The sequence below is a fragment of the Hyaena hyaena genome, unplaced genomic scaffold, assembly GCF_003009895.1.
Source record: "Hyaena hyaena isolate Hyena2069 unplaced genomic scaffold, ASM300989v1 scaffold_343, whole genome shotgun sequence".
Taxonomy (NCBI): domain Eukaryota; kingdom Metazoa; phylum Chordata; class Mammalia; order Carnivora; family Hyaenidae; genus Hyaena; species Hyaena hyaena.
The window spans coordinates 1,368,590-1,385,299 of NW_024080975.1; the positions used below are offsets into that span (position 1 = coordinate 1,368,590).

Here is a 16,710-nt window from a genome sequence, read left to right on the forward strand (position 1 = left end):
GCCCTGTGCACTGCTCTGGGTCCCTGCAGGGACTGTAACTTCCTCAAGGTTAGGGATTTTGTGGTTTCTGTACCCCCGCTGCTCCCCCCCGCCCCCGACTCGTGCCTGCATAGGCACTAAGGTATTCAAGTGAATGAGCACATGCATAACAGACAGGTAAAACCTCAGACTGGGCTCCTGGGTGGCTCAGTCAGTTCAGCGTCCAACTATGGCTCAGGTCATGATCTCACATCTGTGGGTTCAAGCCCCACGTTGGGCTCTTTGCTGCCAGCCTGGAGCTGCTTCGGATTGTGTGTCTCCATTCTCTCTGTCCCTCCCACACTGGCGCTCGCTTGCTCGCTCTCTCTCTCTCTCTCTCTCTCAAAAATAAACACTAAAAAAAAAAAATTAAAACAATACCACCTCAGACCTGCATACCACTCCCTTACCTTGCAGCGCTCATGGTGACCTCCCTGTTGGAAATGCCTCTGCCTTTCTCCCCCACCAAGGGGCTGCCCTCCCTGTGAAGGCTCCCACACTCTCTCATTCAGCTGGTCTCTCCATCTGCATTTCTCCTGCTTTCTGATTCATTTTCAGACTCCTGCAGTTGTGATGTTATTTTCTACCCAAAGTACGTAAGCAGCTTCCCGCTGTTCCCGTGGCCTGTTGAAGTGCCTTAGTCTGCATCCAGTGAGGCCCTGAGCCCCGCAGCGTAGACCTGCTTGTCCATGCTTACCCGCTCTCCCACGCTGGCTGTCCCCGCTAGCCGTGGGACTGCCTCTGCCACGGCCTGATTCATGTTCTGAGGCTTCAGTCTCCACTCAGGTGATTGCTTCTGGAAGACTCTCCTGTCACCACCAGACCCCACTGGGTGTGTCTGCTAGACACACAGCTAACCAGAACGGGGTAAGAGTGAGATGTCTGAAGGAGTCCAGGCATTCTTAGGACTGCCCAGTAGAGAGGCAGTTTTAATGATAAGCGATGGTTTGGCTGTTCTGTAGTAAAGGTCATATTTAAGGAAGCACAGAGAGAGAAGGGCCTTTGAAAGGGAAGATCATGGTCAGTTTTTAAAAGAAAAGGCTTGACAGTAACATTAAATTGAAGTGTACGGTTTTTTTTAGATGTAGGGGAAGATGTTAAAAGAATGACGGGCTTTTATTTGAGCCCTAAGAATATAGAAGGGGGATCACAAAGTTCTGTACTAAGGAGCCATGTGTTCAGGGCCCATTGGTGACGTAGGGACACACCCAGCTCCACTCCCACACCCCCCATGTGTGCACCTACGTAACAAATAAGTGAGGGAATGGGGGGGGAGCTGTGAGCAGGTGTGCAGGATGCCAGGGAAGGGGGGGGCTCAGTCAGGCAAGCATCTCTTGGCTTCAACTCAGGTCATGATCTCATGATTTGTGGGTGGGGTCAAGCCCCACATCAGGTTCTGCATGGACAGCCCAGAGGCTGCTTGAAATTCTCTTTCTTCCTTGCTCTCTGCCTCTCCCCCACTCCTGTATGTGCTCTCTCTAAATAAACTTAAAAAATGTGTGGTAAAATGTAGTGTAGGTACACGGAGCAGAGCTTAGATAAGAGCATTGAAATTTTCTTACCTGAAATAGGAAACTTAACATTTTTCCTAAGTGGGTGGTAAAGAGTTCAGTATAGGACAAAGTCAAGAAGAGACTGGGATTCGAGGTCTTAATTAAGGTCATGAATTAAGACATGAGGGCATGTGGCCAGGATCTCGTCAGGGAATGGGAACAAGGAACAGGAAGCAGTTCTTACTCTGTTGGTAAGAGACAGGCGTGAATGGAATGGCCGTGATAATGAAACTCATGTCCTGTGTGCTGAGTGGAGAGGTGCGTTTCTCTTCAAAAGAGCCAAATGAACCAGGATGTCAAAAGGTGTCAGGAGAGGGTGCAAGAGACGCTGGGAAAGAGGGTCTCCGGAACACAGGGCTGGGAACTCCAGGGGAGGGAAGGCGAGGGCAGCCCGTGCTCCCGAGGCTGCAGCGCTGAGTGCGAGGCCCGCAGGCAGCTCACGCATCTGTCAGCTCCTGAGAGTCAGCAGTGGTGTCTTTTCACGTGTTGTAAAAACGTGGGGATTGATGTGGGGAGTCTTAAGACTCCTTACTGATGTGAGGGGCACCTGGGTGGCTTAGTCGGTTGAGCGTCCGACTTTCGCTTAGGTCATGATCTGGCGGTTCGTGGGTTCGAGCCCCGCGTCGGGCTCTGTGCTGACTGCCAGCTCAGAGCCTGGAGCCTGTTTCAGTCTGTGACTCCCTCTCTCTCTGACCCTCCCCTGCTCACGCTGTCTCTCTCTCTCTCTCCTAGAAATAAATAAAACATTTAAAAAAAAAAAAAAAGACTCCTTACTGATGTGAGATTCAACTTGTACCAAGTGTCATGTCAACATTTGGTAAAAACGGTTCCTCATTAACAATGTTCTCTGGCGTGCAAACCTCTTCCTTCCCTCGTTTATTGTTCTAGCAAGACTTGCTTCCTACGCACTTCTCACCGGAGTAGGAGCAGTTTTGGAGGAGTTCTGTTGTGAGGACCCAGAGCTCCACAGACTACTGTTTGTACACTAAGAAATCACAAAATGAAGTGAACTGTGACCAAAATTTAGAGTTTAGAGAGTTTAGATAGTCCAGGATAGTGAGGCTCTAAGTTTTTTGGAAGAAAGATGAGGCACTCGCTAACACGTAAGTCACAACTTGTTTTAGTAGGGTTAAAAATGCACTTTGTGGGGCGCCTGGGGGGCCCAGTCACTTGGGCGTCTGACATCGGCTCAGGTCATGGTCTCACAGCTCGTGGGTTCGAGCCCTGTATAGGGCTCTGTGCTGACAGCCTAGAGCCTGAAACCTGCTTCGGATTCTGTGTTTCCCTCCCTCTCTCTCTGCCCCCCCACCCCCACCCCATGCTCGCTCGCTCGCTCGCTCTCTCAAAAATAAATAAAAACATTACGAAAATTTTTTGTAAAAATACACTTTGTACGATTCCTTGAAAACTGATAACAGCCTTGCTATGGGCGTCAATTCTCAAAAAAAAGTCCCTTTCTTTTGGTCCACTGACCTGTTAAGGCATTTACTGTGAACAGTGACACCTTTTCTCACCCAGCAATACAACCAAGAAATCACCGACTTGAAGCAGCCTGTTTTGGTCAGTCAGCCCAAGAGGAGGCGAGGGCCTGGGGGCACCCTGCCCGGGCCCGCAATGCTCATCCCCGAGCTCTGCTATCTCACAGGTACCGCTGCACCCCAGGTCGATGTCCCATACTTCAGGGAGTCCTGAAACCCTCCCCAAGACGCCCCCTGCGAAGGGGCCCTTCCTCCTGCACCGTCTCCTTGCTCCTCAGCACCCTGCGCCCCAGTCGTTCACAGACTGGATTCTTGGCGCTAACCACTCCTTCCACTGTTCTGTTTAAAGGTCTAACTGATAAGATGCGTAATGACTTTAATGTGATGAAGGACCTAGCCGTTCACACGAGACTGACTCCGGAACAAAGGCAGCGTGAAGTGGGAAGGCTCATTGACTACATTCATAAGTAAGTTGTCTCCACACCTCTGGAGTGTGGTTTCAGTTCTGTGTTATTTTCTGTGGGTTTGGGGAGTGAAAGAAAGTTTTGTTTTCCTTTTGTATTTGTAGGATTGGGTGTGGGTTCTTCATGTTTCTAGGTGAGGCTGCTGCTTGTCAGGGAAAGTTAAATTCTGCAGCCTGTGGCCCAAGTCTTCTATTAGAAAAAGGGAATAGAGCAGAAAGTGCAGTGTTTTGGACAAATCTATTTTCTCTCTTTGTTAGAACATTGAATAGTTTACTTTGAAGAGAAGGCAGTTTGGGCATCAGACTTTCAGGGAAAGGGTCTCCTGGAGGGACACAGGGCTGTGACGAGGGAAGAGCAGACAGTGCATGTTTCTCGGCGTTGTCATGAAGTTGTCAGTCCTGAGAGAAACGGGAGCATGTAGTGTAGACTGGAGTGCACCTCTGTTTGTATATCTCTGTTTTTGCTCTGTTTCCTTATGTTGAGTCGTACGTAAATTTGTTAATTTACAGAGATGATAATGTTCAGAGGGAGCTTCGAGACTGGGGTTTGAGCTTTGACTCCAACTTACTGTCCTTCTCGGGAAGAATTTTGCAAGCAGAAAAGATTCACCAAGGTGGAAAAACAGTAAGGCAGTTCTTACCGTTGTCTATCACATTGGCTGGGGTCTGAGCCACAGTAATGCCTCGGGCCGGTCTGCTCTGCCCACTTCCCTCCTCCTCTCCCACCTCCCCCGGGCCAGCTCCTGGGGGCACAGGGTGGGCACAGGCAGCCTGCAGCTCGCTCCCCACAGGCGTTGGTGAGGCTTCCCTGGAGGCTGCCATAGCCTTTTTCTCCTGACAGAAATAGTCAGATTAAGGCATCGAGTTGATATTGTGTCTGCTGCTGAAGTGATTTTTTAATGCAGAAGACGTCCAGTTTATTTCACTTCATTTTTGCCTGGACCACTTGTAGGGAAACATGTTAAATGTTGCGACACCTTTTATATTTTAAGTGCAGAAAAGGGAAGCAAGCATTCTTAAATATTCTTGTGTGTAATTGAAGCCCTGCAAGGGCTAGAACTTTAAAAATTTTTTTCTAGGAAATGATGCCCTCCCGCCTTGTAGATGTTCTGCAAATAATAGTCTGATCAAGTAGCTTCATACTTGAATAGCAGTTGTTTTTATTAGCCCTATAGAAGTCATGAAAGCACCTGCCCCCATGGAAAGGTGGCTGGGGAGGTGGGGAGGACATGGAGAAGGCTCCGGGTGGTTTTTCTCTGGCAGAAAAGTAGCAGCAGGTCACCGTGCTGCCAGCTGAGCTTTCTGCCTTGCTGTCAGACACGGTCACTGCTCACTGTCAGTATCTGACACCTCAGCCGCTTGCTTACCTTTCAAAGGCTCGTTTGTTTTGTATCTTGTATTCCCCATGTCCTTGTGGTATTTCAGCAGACCAAGGTGAGTGCAGGAAGCATGGAGGAGAGGGCCTGCTGGGATAGGACCCCATCGTCCATGGATACGTCTGTGGCCATATCATCTGTCACTAGAGTCCAAAGTACAAGTAGTTCTCTAAGGTTCAGAAAATGCCACGGGAGTATCATTACAGACTTGTTGGCTTTGTCACCGAGAGCATACAGTGGAATTCACAGTGTCTCTGCATTTTCTTCTAGTTTGATTACAATCCACAGTTTGCAGATTGGTCAAAAGAGACAAGAGGCGCGCCGTTAATTAGTGTTAAGCCGCTGGATAACTGGCTGTTGATCTATACTCGGAGAAATTATGAAGCAGCCAATTCGTTGATACAGAATCTATTTAAAGTCACACCAGCCATGGGCATACAAATGAAAAAAGCAATAATGTAAGTTTATCAAGTCATTTCTGCTCTGAAAAACGGGATTAGTAGTCATTTGGAGGGTGTGGCGATGCAAAAGTGATCAAAGTGCCAGAAACGTGACCTAGCTGATGGGAGTGTACAGATCTGACACCAGTCTGGGGAGCGTGGATGCGGAGAGGCGTTTCAGTGATGAAGGGTGGGAGCGCAAGCAGGGCCTTTCCCCTGGCCGTCACTGCTGTTTGCGTTAGAGCTGCCTGTGCCTAAACGATTGCTCGTGGTGGTTTGTTTTGTGTCTCATACGGAAGTGCTACGTGTGTTATCATCTATAGGAAATTGTCTATGCTGGGTACATCCTTCATTGCTTTTTCTGAATGTTGGATACCATGTTTCCATCCTAGGATTGAAGTGGATGACAGAACAGAAGCCTACCTGAGGGTCTTACAGCAGAAGGTTACATCAGACACCCAGATAGTAAGTAGTGAGTTGATACATAGCCACTTGTCCTGGAATGACTTGTTTTCAAAATGGCATTTGTAAATCTTAGTGCTTGAGTTTGAAATGTTGTAGGTAAGTTCACGAGCTGACCACTCAATACAGATTTTACCTTCGTGAGGAGTGGCCTTGCCTGTGTGCCCAGGGCTCTTTCCTGAGTGCTGCAGTGGAGGAGGGGGAGGCCTGGGGGAACAGCCATCTGACATTTATTTGGATTCAAAGGCTTTAATTGTAGGCCAGACATTTGTGGGTCCAATTCTGTGTTCTCTGTTCCATTGGCCTATGTGTCTGTTTTTGTGCCAATACCCTACTGTCTTGATTACATCTATGTAGTAGAGGCGAAAGTCTGGGATTGTGATGCCTCCCATTTGGTTTTCTTCTTCAATATTACTTTGGCTGTTCAGAGTCTTTTGTGATTCCATACAAATTTTAGGGTTGTTTATTCCAGCTCTGAGAAGAATGCCGGTGCAATTTTGATTGGGATTGCACTGAATGTGTAGATTGCTTTGGGTAGTATTGACATTTTAACAATATTTATTATCCAGTTTATTAATATCCATTAATACCCAGTTTCTGAGCATGGAACATTTTTCCATTTTCTTGTGTCATCTTCAGTTTCCTTGATAAGCTTTCTATGGTTTTCAGTATACAGATCTTTTACACCTTTGGTTAGGTTTATTCTTAGGTGTGTTATGGCTCTTGGATCTTTGACAAAGCAGGAAAGAGCATCTGATGGAAGACAGACAGTCTCTTTAGCACACGGTGTGGGGAGAACTGGACAGCAGTGTGCAGAAGAATGAAGCTGGACCACTTTCTCACACCACACACAAAAATAAACTCAAAATGCATGAAAGACCTAAATGTGAGACAGGAGACCATCAAAACCCTAGAGGAAAAAGCAGGCAACAACGTCTCTGACCTCAGCTGTCTCAATTTCTTGCTCGACACATCTCCAAAGGCAAGAGAATTTAAAGCAAAAATGAGCTACTAGGACCTCATCAAGATAAAACGCTTCTGCACTGCAAAGTAAACAGTCAACCAAACTAAAGGGTAATCAATGGAATGGGAAAAGATATTTGCAAATGACGTGTCAGATAAAGGGTTAGTATCAAAAATCTGACCAAACTCACCATCCCAAAAACAAATAATCCAGTGGAGAAATGGGCAGAAGACATGGACACCTCTCCAAGAGGACATCCAGGTGGCCGACAGACACATGAAAGGATGCTCAGCGTCCCTCATCATCAGGGAAATAACAAACCAAAACCACACTGAGATACCACCTCAGGCTGGTCAGAGTAGCTAAAATGAACAACTCAGGAAACTACAGATGCTGGCGAGGATGTGGGGAAATGGGCACCCTCTTGCACTGTTGGTGGGAATGTAAACTGGTGCAGCTCCTCTAGAAAACAGTGTGGAGGTTCCTCAAAAAATTAACAATAAAATTCTGCAGTGACCCAGCAATAGCACTGCTAGGAATTTGCCCAAGGGACACAGGAGTGCTGATGCAGAGGGGCACATGCACCCCAGTGTTCACAGCAGCACTCTCCACAACAGCCAAATCATGGAAAGAGCCTAAGTGTCTATCAACTGATGAAAGGATAAAGAAATCTATAACAGAACACTACTTAACAATGAGGAAGGATGAAGGCCTGCCATTTGCAGCAACGTGGATGGAACTGGGGGGTGTTATGCTGAGTGAAGTAAGTCAGAGAAAGGCAGATGTATGTTTTCACTTATATGTGGAACTTGAGAAACTTAAGTCCATGGGGGAAGGGAAGGGGGAAAAGTTACCAACAGAGAGGGAGGGAGGCAAACCATAAAGAGACTCTTAAATATGGAGAAGAGACTGAGGGTGGATGGGGAGTGGGGGTGGGGGAAGAGGGGAAAGTGGGTGATGGGCACGGAGGAGGGCACCTGTTGAGATGAGCACTGGGTGTTGTACGTAAGCAATGAATCATGGGAATCTACCCCCGAAGCCAAGAGCACACTGTATACAGTGTATGTTAGCCAATTTGACAATAAATTATGTTAAAAAAAAAAAAAGACTTTAATTGTAGAAAATTTTGTGGGGGAAAAGGCACAAAAGTAAAAATCAGTACCTAGGTGTTGAGCACACGTACAGGTATAACTGAGGCGGCAGAGAACAGTGTGATGGTAAACAGCATATATATGTTGTCTAAAGTCTAAGAAGTGAATGGGCTTCAACTAATCTGTTCCTTTTCTAGCCCTTTGTCTCCCACGTAAGCGCCACAGGCAGACTACTGTTACGTTGTCTGGAATGACAGAGACACGCAGATGGCAAAGTGATTTGGTTGGGGCTAGAGAAGAGAGAAGTCTCAGGGACTGTAAATTAGGAAAACACAGCAGTGAGTTAAGATCTGTGTTCAGCTCTAGAACACAAATTTGGATTGGGCAGGAATTGGTGGTTTTATTTTCAATGATCCTGAGATACAGTGGACACCTAACTCTGTACGTTTAAAGTGTAGGGTACACAGTGCGATCATTTGATACATGTACATGTTGCAGAGACGATGATCACAACAGGGTTAAGGTGTACATGTCCAGTGTGATCATTTGATGATCACAACAGGGTGATTTCACTCTTCCATCACCTTACTTAGTTACAATTTTTTTTTTTTTTAAGATCCAGTCTTCAGCACCTTTCAGGTACATAACACAGCGTTGTTAACTGTGGTCACCTGTGCTGTACATTAGATTCCCGGAACTTGGAAGCTTGCATCCTTTGACTAACATCTTCCCATATCTGGCCAGGATATATTTAGATTAGGTGCTGTTTTGTCCCCAGGATTGTACGTGGACTCCCTGAGGAATTCATAGTGTGATCAGGTTCTCAAGCCAGAGCTTTAAAAGTTTAAAAGCCATGATCCTAGGTGGACTGGGAGTAAATGAACACTGAGCATTTTAGGAAATCTTCTGTTTGTGCACCTGTAGGTTATCACTCACTTATTTTGCCTTATTCTTTATCCCTAAAGTACTCCGAGCTGGTAACAGAGCATATTTAACTAAGTTCTCAGGTTTTCTTGGCATTCAGTTTTGAGCTGTTCGCCACACGTGGTTCCTTTCCTCTGTTAGCGTCTGTCACTGGGTTGAAGGGAACTAGCAAGATTCAGCTGATGTCATACCGGTTAGCTCCGTGGTGGAGTTCTGGACCCCTCAGATGGGCTTGGTTCCGTGTCCTCTCCCCTGAACTTAATCATTGCTTTCCTAATCCTTTGTAATGAGAACACTTTTTGGTTTTCAGGTTGTTTGTCTATTGTCGAGTAATCGGAAAGACAAATACGATGCTATAAAAAAATACTTGTGTACAGATTGCCCTACTCCAAGTCAGTGTGTGGTGGCCCGGACCCTCAGCAAGCAGCAGACGGTCATGGCCATTGCTACCAAAATCGCCCTGCAGATGAATTGCAAGATGGGAGGGGAGCTTTGGAGGGTCGATATGCCCGTAAGTTTGATTTAATTGGTGCCTAAAAGTGTTAGTTGTTTAACTAAAATGGACTTAACTTTTTAAACACTGCTGGTATTCTGTTCATCTAAAACTACGGGATTTTTGTTACAGCTGAAGCTGGCGATGATAGTTGGCATTGACTGTTACCATGACACCACAGCTGGACGGAGGTCAATTGCAGGATTTGTTGCGAGCATCAATGAAGGGATGACCCGGTAAGTGTGGTCTGGTGGTCGGAGGTTAGCTGTTGACATCACAGGGCTGGCCGGGGAGGGCGGGGGGGGGCAGGGGTTAGTGCAGGGCTGACTTCTGGGGTCTGCTAGGTTCTCTTTAACCTATTGACTTCTCTGAATTGGATAAGCAAGAAAGGGAAGTAAAATAACACCTACAGGCCATTTTTTACTTTGTTCCCTGGCCCTTAATGTATACTAGTCAGATTGCATTTCAGGCTGTTTTATATGTGGTTTCTGTTTGAGGGGAGGGTGGATCTCCTTAGAGGTGACCATCTTTGCAAAGGTCTTTCATAATTTTTATTGACCACTGAAATGTACCTTAATGTTTTTGCCTTGACTTTATTTTGGAAAGCCCACTTCTTCAGTTTACCCAATCACTTGTGTTTTTAGTCCTTTTCTTAGAACTAAGAGAATCGCCAAGAATAGGAAAGGATGAAAATTAAAGGAATATTGATGTGTGAGCATTACTAACAGGCATATTTCAACGTATTTCATCTTTTAAAAGAGTGAAATCTATGATAGATGTCTCTAAGAAGCAGAGCGGGAAGCGCGCTTCTGTGTGTGTGTGAGGGTGTGGGCCTAGGAGGCGTCTCTGGGTATCATAGCTCACACCTCCTCTTCGCCTCAGCCACGGAATTATGGTATTGATTGGTGATAAAAGAAATCTTAGTTTGTAATGTTATAAGTAGCTTGGTATTTGTGTTGAGGATTTCATAAAGCATTGGAGCTGTTAACAGGTATCTTTAAAGGGGCTAAAGAGCTGCTGGGAAGGAGATCGTTCTCACCCTGTCGTTTTTCTCTGAACAGCTGGTTCTCGCGCTGTGTGTTTCAAGATCGAGGACAGGAGCTGGTAGATGGGCTCAAAGTCTGCCTCCAAGGTTGGTCTCCTGTAGCGTTTTCGTCCTGCTTCCTGAAGCGGCTCTTCCAGAAATGACCCCAAAGCCCTGTTGCCCGTTGCTGGCTTTCCCGCAGCCGCCCTGAGGGCCTGGAATAGCTGTAACGAGTACATGCCCAGCCGGATCGTCGTGTACCGGGACGGCGTCGGGGACGGCCAGCTCAAAACCCTGGTCAACTATGAGGTGCCGCAGTTTCTGGACTGCCTCAAATCTGTGGGCAGAGGTTACAAGTAAGCATGCTCGCTGGGAAGTGTTTTCTCTTCCTAAAATTACACCTTTTTATCTTTGAGGTCCGTGTTGGAAGATGAGAAGGTAAGGGGTGCAGTGGGGCGTGAGATCGCGGCCAGGGGTGGGGGGTTCCTTGTGGAGCTTCTCCCGGTGTGGGGGGAGGGGCTGGACATGTCGAGTGGTGTGGAGGGTCCCTGCCTTCAGGGAAGGATGCGTGAAGTCACCTCTGCCAGTTGTCTGCCTGCAGCCTTGACGCGGAATCTGAGTATCCCGAGGTGTCTGGGGCACCCACAGGGTTGCTCCTTAGAAGAAATTCCAGATAGCCTTAATTCACCCTCCTTGAGTTCTCTGTAAAGTGAATACGTGTTTAATTTCTTTGTGAACTCGACTGGCACTGATGTCTTTACTTGTCCTTGGGAATGGCATGCACGTGCGAGGGACATACTCATCCTCCCTGAGCTTCACACTTGTGCTCTTGAAGCCCGTGCTGCTCTTTGCCTTCCTCTGCTTGCCCCCCGCCTCCCCAGGAGTGAGGCTGCTCCGTCTCCACACAGCCCTTCTGAGAAGTTACGTTTTGCTGGTCTGTCCATGCTTGTGAGCAAGCTCACGTCAGGGACTGTGGTATGAAGGGCTTCCTGGTGCAGAATGATGGTTTGTGAACTCACTGCTTCAGGCTCCTCCGAAATCCCGAGAGGCCTGTCTCTGTGTTCGGCCAGCACTTGGGCTCGTTACAAAAAGGTCGGGGCCTGCTGCAGTGCGGGGAGCCTGGGGAGGGGCCACTTCCAGGTCGGCCCTGGCCAGCTTCTGAGTGTCGATTGCACACGTTTCCTAAAACGAGTTTATGACATGAAGCTCTCAGAGCATGTCAGGGAGGTTTTTCAGATTAAAATGCTAATAAGCATTTTCCAAGATTTTGGAAATGGAAGTTAATGTTCTTTTTTGTCTCCTTTAAAGATCTTAATGCTTGTATTTTCTCACTAAAATAATGGTATTAATTTTCTTTTGCTCTTTGAAACTTCTTAAGCCTTATTGGAGGTATTTCTCTTGAGTTCGATGCTCTGTCCACATGGACGGGGTTTGGGATGCACAGGAGGGTGTGAAGCGGCGGCTGCCTGCTTGGTCTCCTCTTCAGTTCTCGGCTTGAGCCCTCAGCATTTTCTAGCTTCGCTTGCCTTTAAACATTCAAGAAGTAAAGGGAAGATGTCATAGCATAAGCGGATCTTACAGCCTCAAGCTGAATGTGTGAGGACTCGGGGACACACCCTGTGGCCGTGTGGGGCCTGGGGCTCCGCTGCCAGGAGTTTTCAGTCCCAGGGCTTGGTTCCCAGCAGCGGCGGCAGCTCTCAAAGAGGGGCCTGAAGCCGTGAGGGGAGGCCATAACCAGGCTCCTGCCCTCGTCCCACCCAGGTAATGGGGTGAACAGCTGCAGGGAAGGGGAGTTTAAACGGAGGCTGCACGAAGGCCTAAGTAGCTGCTGCGGCAGCAGACCCACGTCGTGAGTTGTGCCGGGACGTGGTGGCCGCGGAGCTGGGTAACCGAGCGCAGGGTCTCAGGGGCAGAGGCGGTTCTGCCCACCTGCACCTGCATCTGGGAAACGGCGAAGAAGCCAGCTGGGGTTGGCAGAAGGAATAAAGGAGGGTAATTACCTGACGCCGAGCCCAGGAAGCACTCGATAAATGGTAGAGAGCTCGTGTGTAGAGTAAAATACCCAAGAATTATTCCTAACTTCAAAGAAATGCCAATTGGATGTAAAGTATTCATAATTATGTTTAGAATTGCAGTATTTTTTTGTTTTTTTATTTTTTAACGCTTATTTTTGAGAGAAAGAGCACGAGTGGGGGAGGGGCAGAGGAGAGAGAGACACAGGATCTGAAGCAGCTCCAGGCTCTGAGCTGTCAGCACAGAGCCCGACACGGGGCTCAAACTCACCAACTATGAGATCATGACCTGAACCGGAGTCGGACGCTCAACCGACTGAGCCACCCAGGTGCTCAATGGTATTTGTTTTTTAATTGAAATGTTGATGTTAACTTTATAAAAATGCATAATGGATTAGCTTATTTAGAATATTTGATACAAGAACAAATCAAAATGCCACCTCATACTTATGACTTCTGGTCATGTCAGAGGACTGAAACGCACTTGTCTTAGATTCCTGGGAAGGGCTTTGTTCTATCCAGAGCCACAGTAAGCGGAGCAGCAAACCCCCCACAGATAGATAGTGGTCTCTAAAGTGAAATCACCTCCGTGTCCCTTCTCTGTTCAGTTACTACTACCACGAAGGAGCAGAATTAGGTTTATCAGTGAACAGAAGTTCCCATTTCACGGTCTCTTGGACCATTTGACCGGGCAGTGTACCGCGAACTACCTTCCCAAGCCACGTGTTCCCGATCCCACAGCACGTAAACCCCTCTCCGTCCCAAAGTTTGGAATCCAGTGTATTGATGCCTTCGGGAAGCAATGTCCTGGTTGGGAAAAGGGCACAGGGAGAACTGAGGCGCCAGTAACTGTCCTGTTTATCAGGTGTTCTACGTGTGTCTGCGCAGCTCCCAGCGCCTTCCGTGTGTGTGCTGGTTCACGTGTGCCAGGTTTCAGACTCTGGATTTGACACAGACCTGGGGGCTGGGGGGTAGAAAAGGTGTGAAAGGTACTCAGGCTGCACGTACTGCACTTGAAGGGCTGCCCTGTGGGGAGCCAGAGCCAGGTTAGGGGCCAGCAGGCCCCTCAGATGCAGAGCTTGGGGCAAGGGGGGCTCAGTCCTGCCGCAGGAAAACCAACCGGAGAGTCGCATGGGGAAGACGCGGAGGGTGCGTTCTCTGCCGTCATGTGCTGGGCTGAGGGCTGACTGGCCCAGGGAGGGAGACAGAGACAGGGACCCCTGATTCCTCGTGAGCCGCTAATGCCAGGCTAGACCTGGACATTGCTCACATCAGCTCCGCTAGCGGGGATTTTAGACTTGAGGTCCTGTTTTCCTCCTAGAGGACACACACAGAAGAGGGCTCCAAACCGTGTGCCCAGTTTGTTCAGTGTGACAGGCAGATGACATGCTGAGCGGTTGATGTGACACAGGGCACGTGCACGCCGTCCCTGCCCAACCCGGGTGGGCGCTCTGCCCTGGGGTGGGGGGTCCGTTTAAATGGAGCACACGGTGAGTGGTCCATTCATTGCCTGAGAGAGTGGCCACCTGAGTATCATTACATTCATCTTCATCATCATGTTTAAGCCCAAGACTAACAGTAATCGTGGTGAAGAAACGAGTGAATGCCCGGTTTTTTGCTCAGTCTGGAGGAAGACTTCAAAACCCACTTCCTGGAACAGTTATTGACGTAGAAGTTACCAGACCAGAATGGTAAGTTGTGTGCCATTAGGTGAGCGTTGTTTTCTGCTTTATCCACTTTAACTCATTTACTTTTTCTTAGGTTTCTTTCTTTTTTTTAATTTGAGAGAACCTCGTGGGGAGGGGCAGAGAGAAACAGAATCCCAAGCAGGCTCTGCACGGTCAACACAGATCCCAACACAGGGCTGGAACTCACAGACTGCGAGATTATGACCTGAGCCTAAATCAAGAGTCAGATTCTTAACCAGCTGAGACCAGACGCCCTTTATTATTCATAAGAAATCTGAGAAAAAGTAAAGTTTTCAATTAGTTTGATCCAGTAATATTACTAAAGCCCACGATTTGTGGCTTCTATGCAGTTTTTCTTTGGGGGAAGAGGGTTATTGTCTGTGGCACTAATTACAGAGGGAGGTCAGAACTGCTGCGTTGTGTGCTTTTTGTATTTTTTTTAACATGTGGCTTCATCCAGAGTTTTGTTTTCTTAGTAAAAAGTTTTAGATCTGTAATGATTTTAGTTACCTAGAGGCCAAAATGTTTCATCAGAAACACAGTCACAGGTAAGAAAAGTGGGTTTTGAATAAATATTTTTATGCAAACTGGAGCTATACTTTGCCGCAGTAAGAAAATAAGCTAATAAGTAGGACCTCGAGGGGCCCGTGGTACTGACATTAGTGCAGAGCACTGTGCTGTCCAGTGCTGAAGTCGCTGGCTCCCGGGAAAGCCCTGTGTGGGGCGGGGTAGAGGGAGCGCCTCACTCGGCCAGGTCAATGCCTCCCCAGGAGAGCACATGGCTAGACCCGTCCTGTGTTGGTGTATTGGAGCTTTTTCAAGAGGCAGGTTTGGGGCACCTGGGTGGCTCGGTTGGTTAAGGGTCCAACTCTTGATCTTGGCTCAGGTCATGATCTCGTGGTTGGTGAGTTTGAGCCCCACATTGGGCTCTGCACTGACGGTGCAGAGGCTGCTTGGGATTCTGTCTCTCCCTCTCCCCTCACTTGCTGTCTCTCAAAAATAAAATTTAAATTCGAAAGGCACATTTCACCAGGATCAAGTGCAGGCCTGGGTGCGGAGCTGCTAAGGTGGAGCACGGCCCCGGTGCGGATGCAGGCACAGGATTTCCTCTGTTGGCCGTAGGTGGACAAGCGATCATACGTGACAGGATGCGTCACCTTGGATTTCTGTCCTTTCTCAGGCAGGTGTTAGCTACGGCAGTGCCTCAGGATTCTGCTCCTGGGGGACATCTGCTGGGGGAGACACAACAGCTAAGATCCTAACTTAGGTTCCTTTCCTGCAGGATCCCTTAAGCGGTCAGAACGACCCCGTGGTACTTTCTAGTAACAGTGCTCCTGCTCTGGTAACCAGAGCTTGGGGCCCGCACGGACCTGCAGACAGCTCACGTAAATAAATTGGGCAAAATCCAAGTTGAATTAGGAAGTATGAAAACATTTCATTACTTTTTATTTGATGCTATTTAAAACTTAGCTGAGGATGCTATTTACATACCTGGAGAAGTCCCCTTTAAAAATTTTTTTGAATTTTATTTATTTTGAGAGAGGGAAGGAGGGAGAGAATCCCAAGCAGGCTCTGAGCTATCAGCACACAGCCGGACATGGGGCTTGACTCGCAAACTGTGAGATCATGACCCGAGCTGAAATCAAGCGTCGGACGCTCAGCTGACAGAGCAGCCTGTGGCCCTGGAGAAGGCCCGCTCCTAAGGGCGAGGCCAGAGTCGGCGCGGCTGCCGGCGCTGGAGCGGCCTGGGCCTGTGCTGGGACCGAGGTCTGCCCCCAGCTCCGGTGTGGGCTCTCTGCTCCGTGGGGCCAGGTGTCTGTCACGGAGCCCCTCCCCCTCCAGAGCCACTGCCGTGTTGCGGGTCAGTCCTGTCGTTTCCGGGGGGCCTGGCAAGTTGCACAGGCAGTTTCCTTCCAGCTTCTAAGTCCCAGCACACCGTCTCTGGGGTGATGTTTTGTTGCTACCAAAAAAAAAAAAAGGAAAAAAAAAAACCCGATGTTTTGTTCCTTTTTGTTTGCGCTCCTTGGTTTTTGCTTTACCATTTGGGTCCTGTACTGATTTTGTGTATGTGCTTGGATGTTCTAGTCTAGAATTTGTGCTGCATCCTTAATGATGAAAATTTATATTTTTGTTAAGTACCACTGGGAACAGCAAGCAGGGGAAAGGTCCTGCAGTAAAAGCGTATTTTGGGAACCAGAGAGCCTGAAAAGAGACCCCGGTGACCGCCCCCGCTGCCGCTGCCCTCCCAGCCCGCGCTACGGCTCCAGCCACCCCGGAGCTCTCAGGGCCAGCGCTGTGTAACCGGCACCCCTGCCGGGTCACGTCTGAGGCCTCTGTGACGGAGGTTTACAACATTAGTAGTAGTGGCGTCGTAAACGTCTTTCACACACAGGCTCTCCGTGATGGCTTGGGGACAGCAGTTTCTGGACGTCCAGGAAGCACGCTTTGTCTTGAAGAGATTAGGTTACGTTCGTGTGCGGCATCTTTTCACCGTGAACTTGGGCTCTCAGATAAGCCTCACACCCGTGTGGTTTCTCTCCTGTCCTTCCAGGTATGATTTTTTTATCGTGAGCCAGGCAGTGAGAAGCGGCAGCGTCTCCCCGACACACTACAACGTCATCTACGACAACAGCGGCCTGAAGCCAGACCACATACAGAGGCTGACGTACAAGCTGTGTCACGTCTATTACAACTGGCCAGTAAGTGTGCTCCTTCACTTCAGCG

At 48.4% G+C, this 16,710-nt stretch overlaps 1 protein-coding gene across 2 annotated transcripts in view; it reads left to right on the top strand.

The window, feature by feature from the left end:
* PIWIL1 (piwi like RNA-mediated gene silencing 1) overlaps positions 1-16,710 on the top strand; it is a 30,235-nt gene that overhangs the window by 13,093 nt on the left and 432 nt on the right. For both annotated transcript variants that reach the window (XM_039249569.1, XM_039249568.1), the window contains exons 10-20: positions 3,090-3,216; positions 3,399-3,516; positions 4,023-4,137; positions 5,159-5,346; positions 5,721-5,793; positions 9,080-9,280; positions 9,395-9,498; positions 10,324-10,394; positions 10,489-10,642; positions 13,864-13,989; positions 16,538-16,685. In XM_039249569.1, the coding sequence (XP_039105500.1) occupies positions 3,090-3,216; positions 3,399-3,516; positions 4,023-4,137; positions 5,159-5,346; positions 5,721-5,793; positions 9,080-9,280; positions 9,395-9,498; positions 10,324-10,394; positions 10,489-10,642; positions 13,864-13,989; positions 16,538-16,685 (1,425 nt within the window). The remainder of the gene's footprint in view (positions 1-3,089; positions 3,217-3,398; positions 3,517-4,022; positions 4,138-5,158; positions 5,347-5,720; positions 5,794-9,079; positions 9,281-9,394; positions 9,499-10,323; positions 10,395-10,488; positions 10,643-13,863; positions 13,990-16,537; positions 16,686-16,710) is intronic.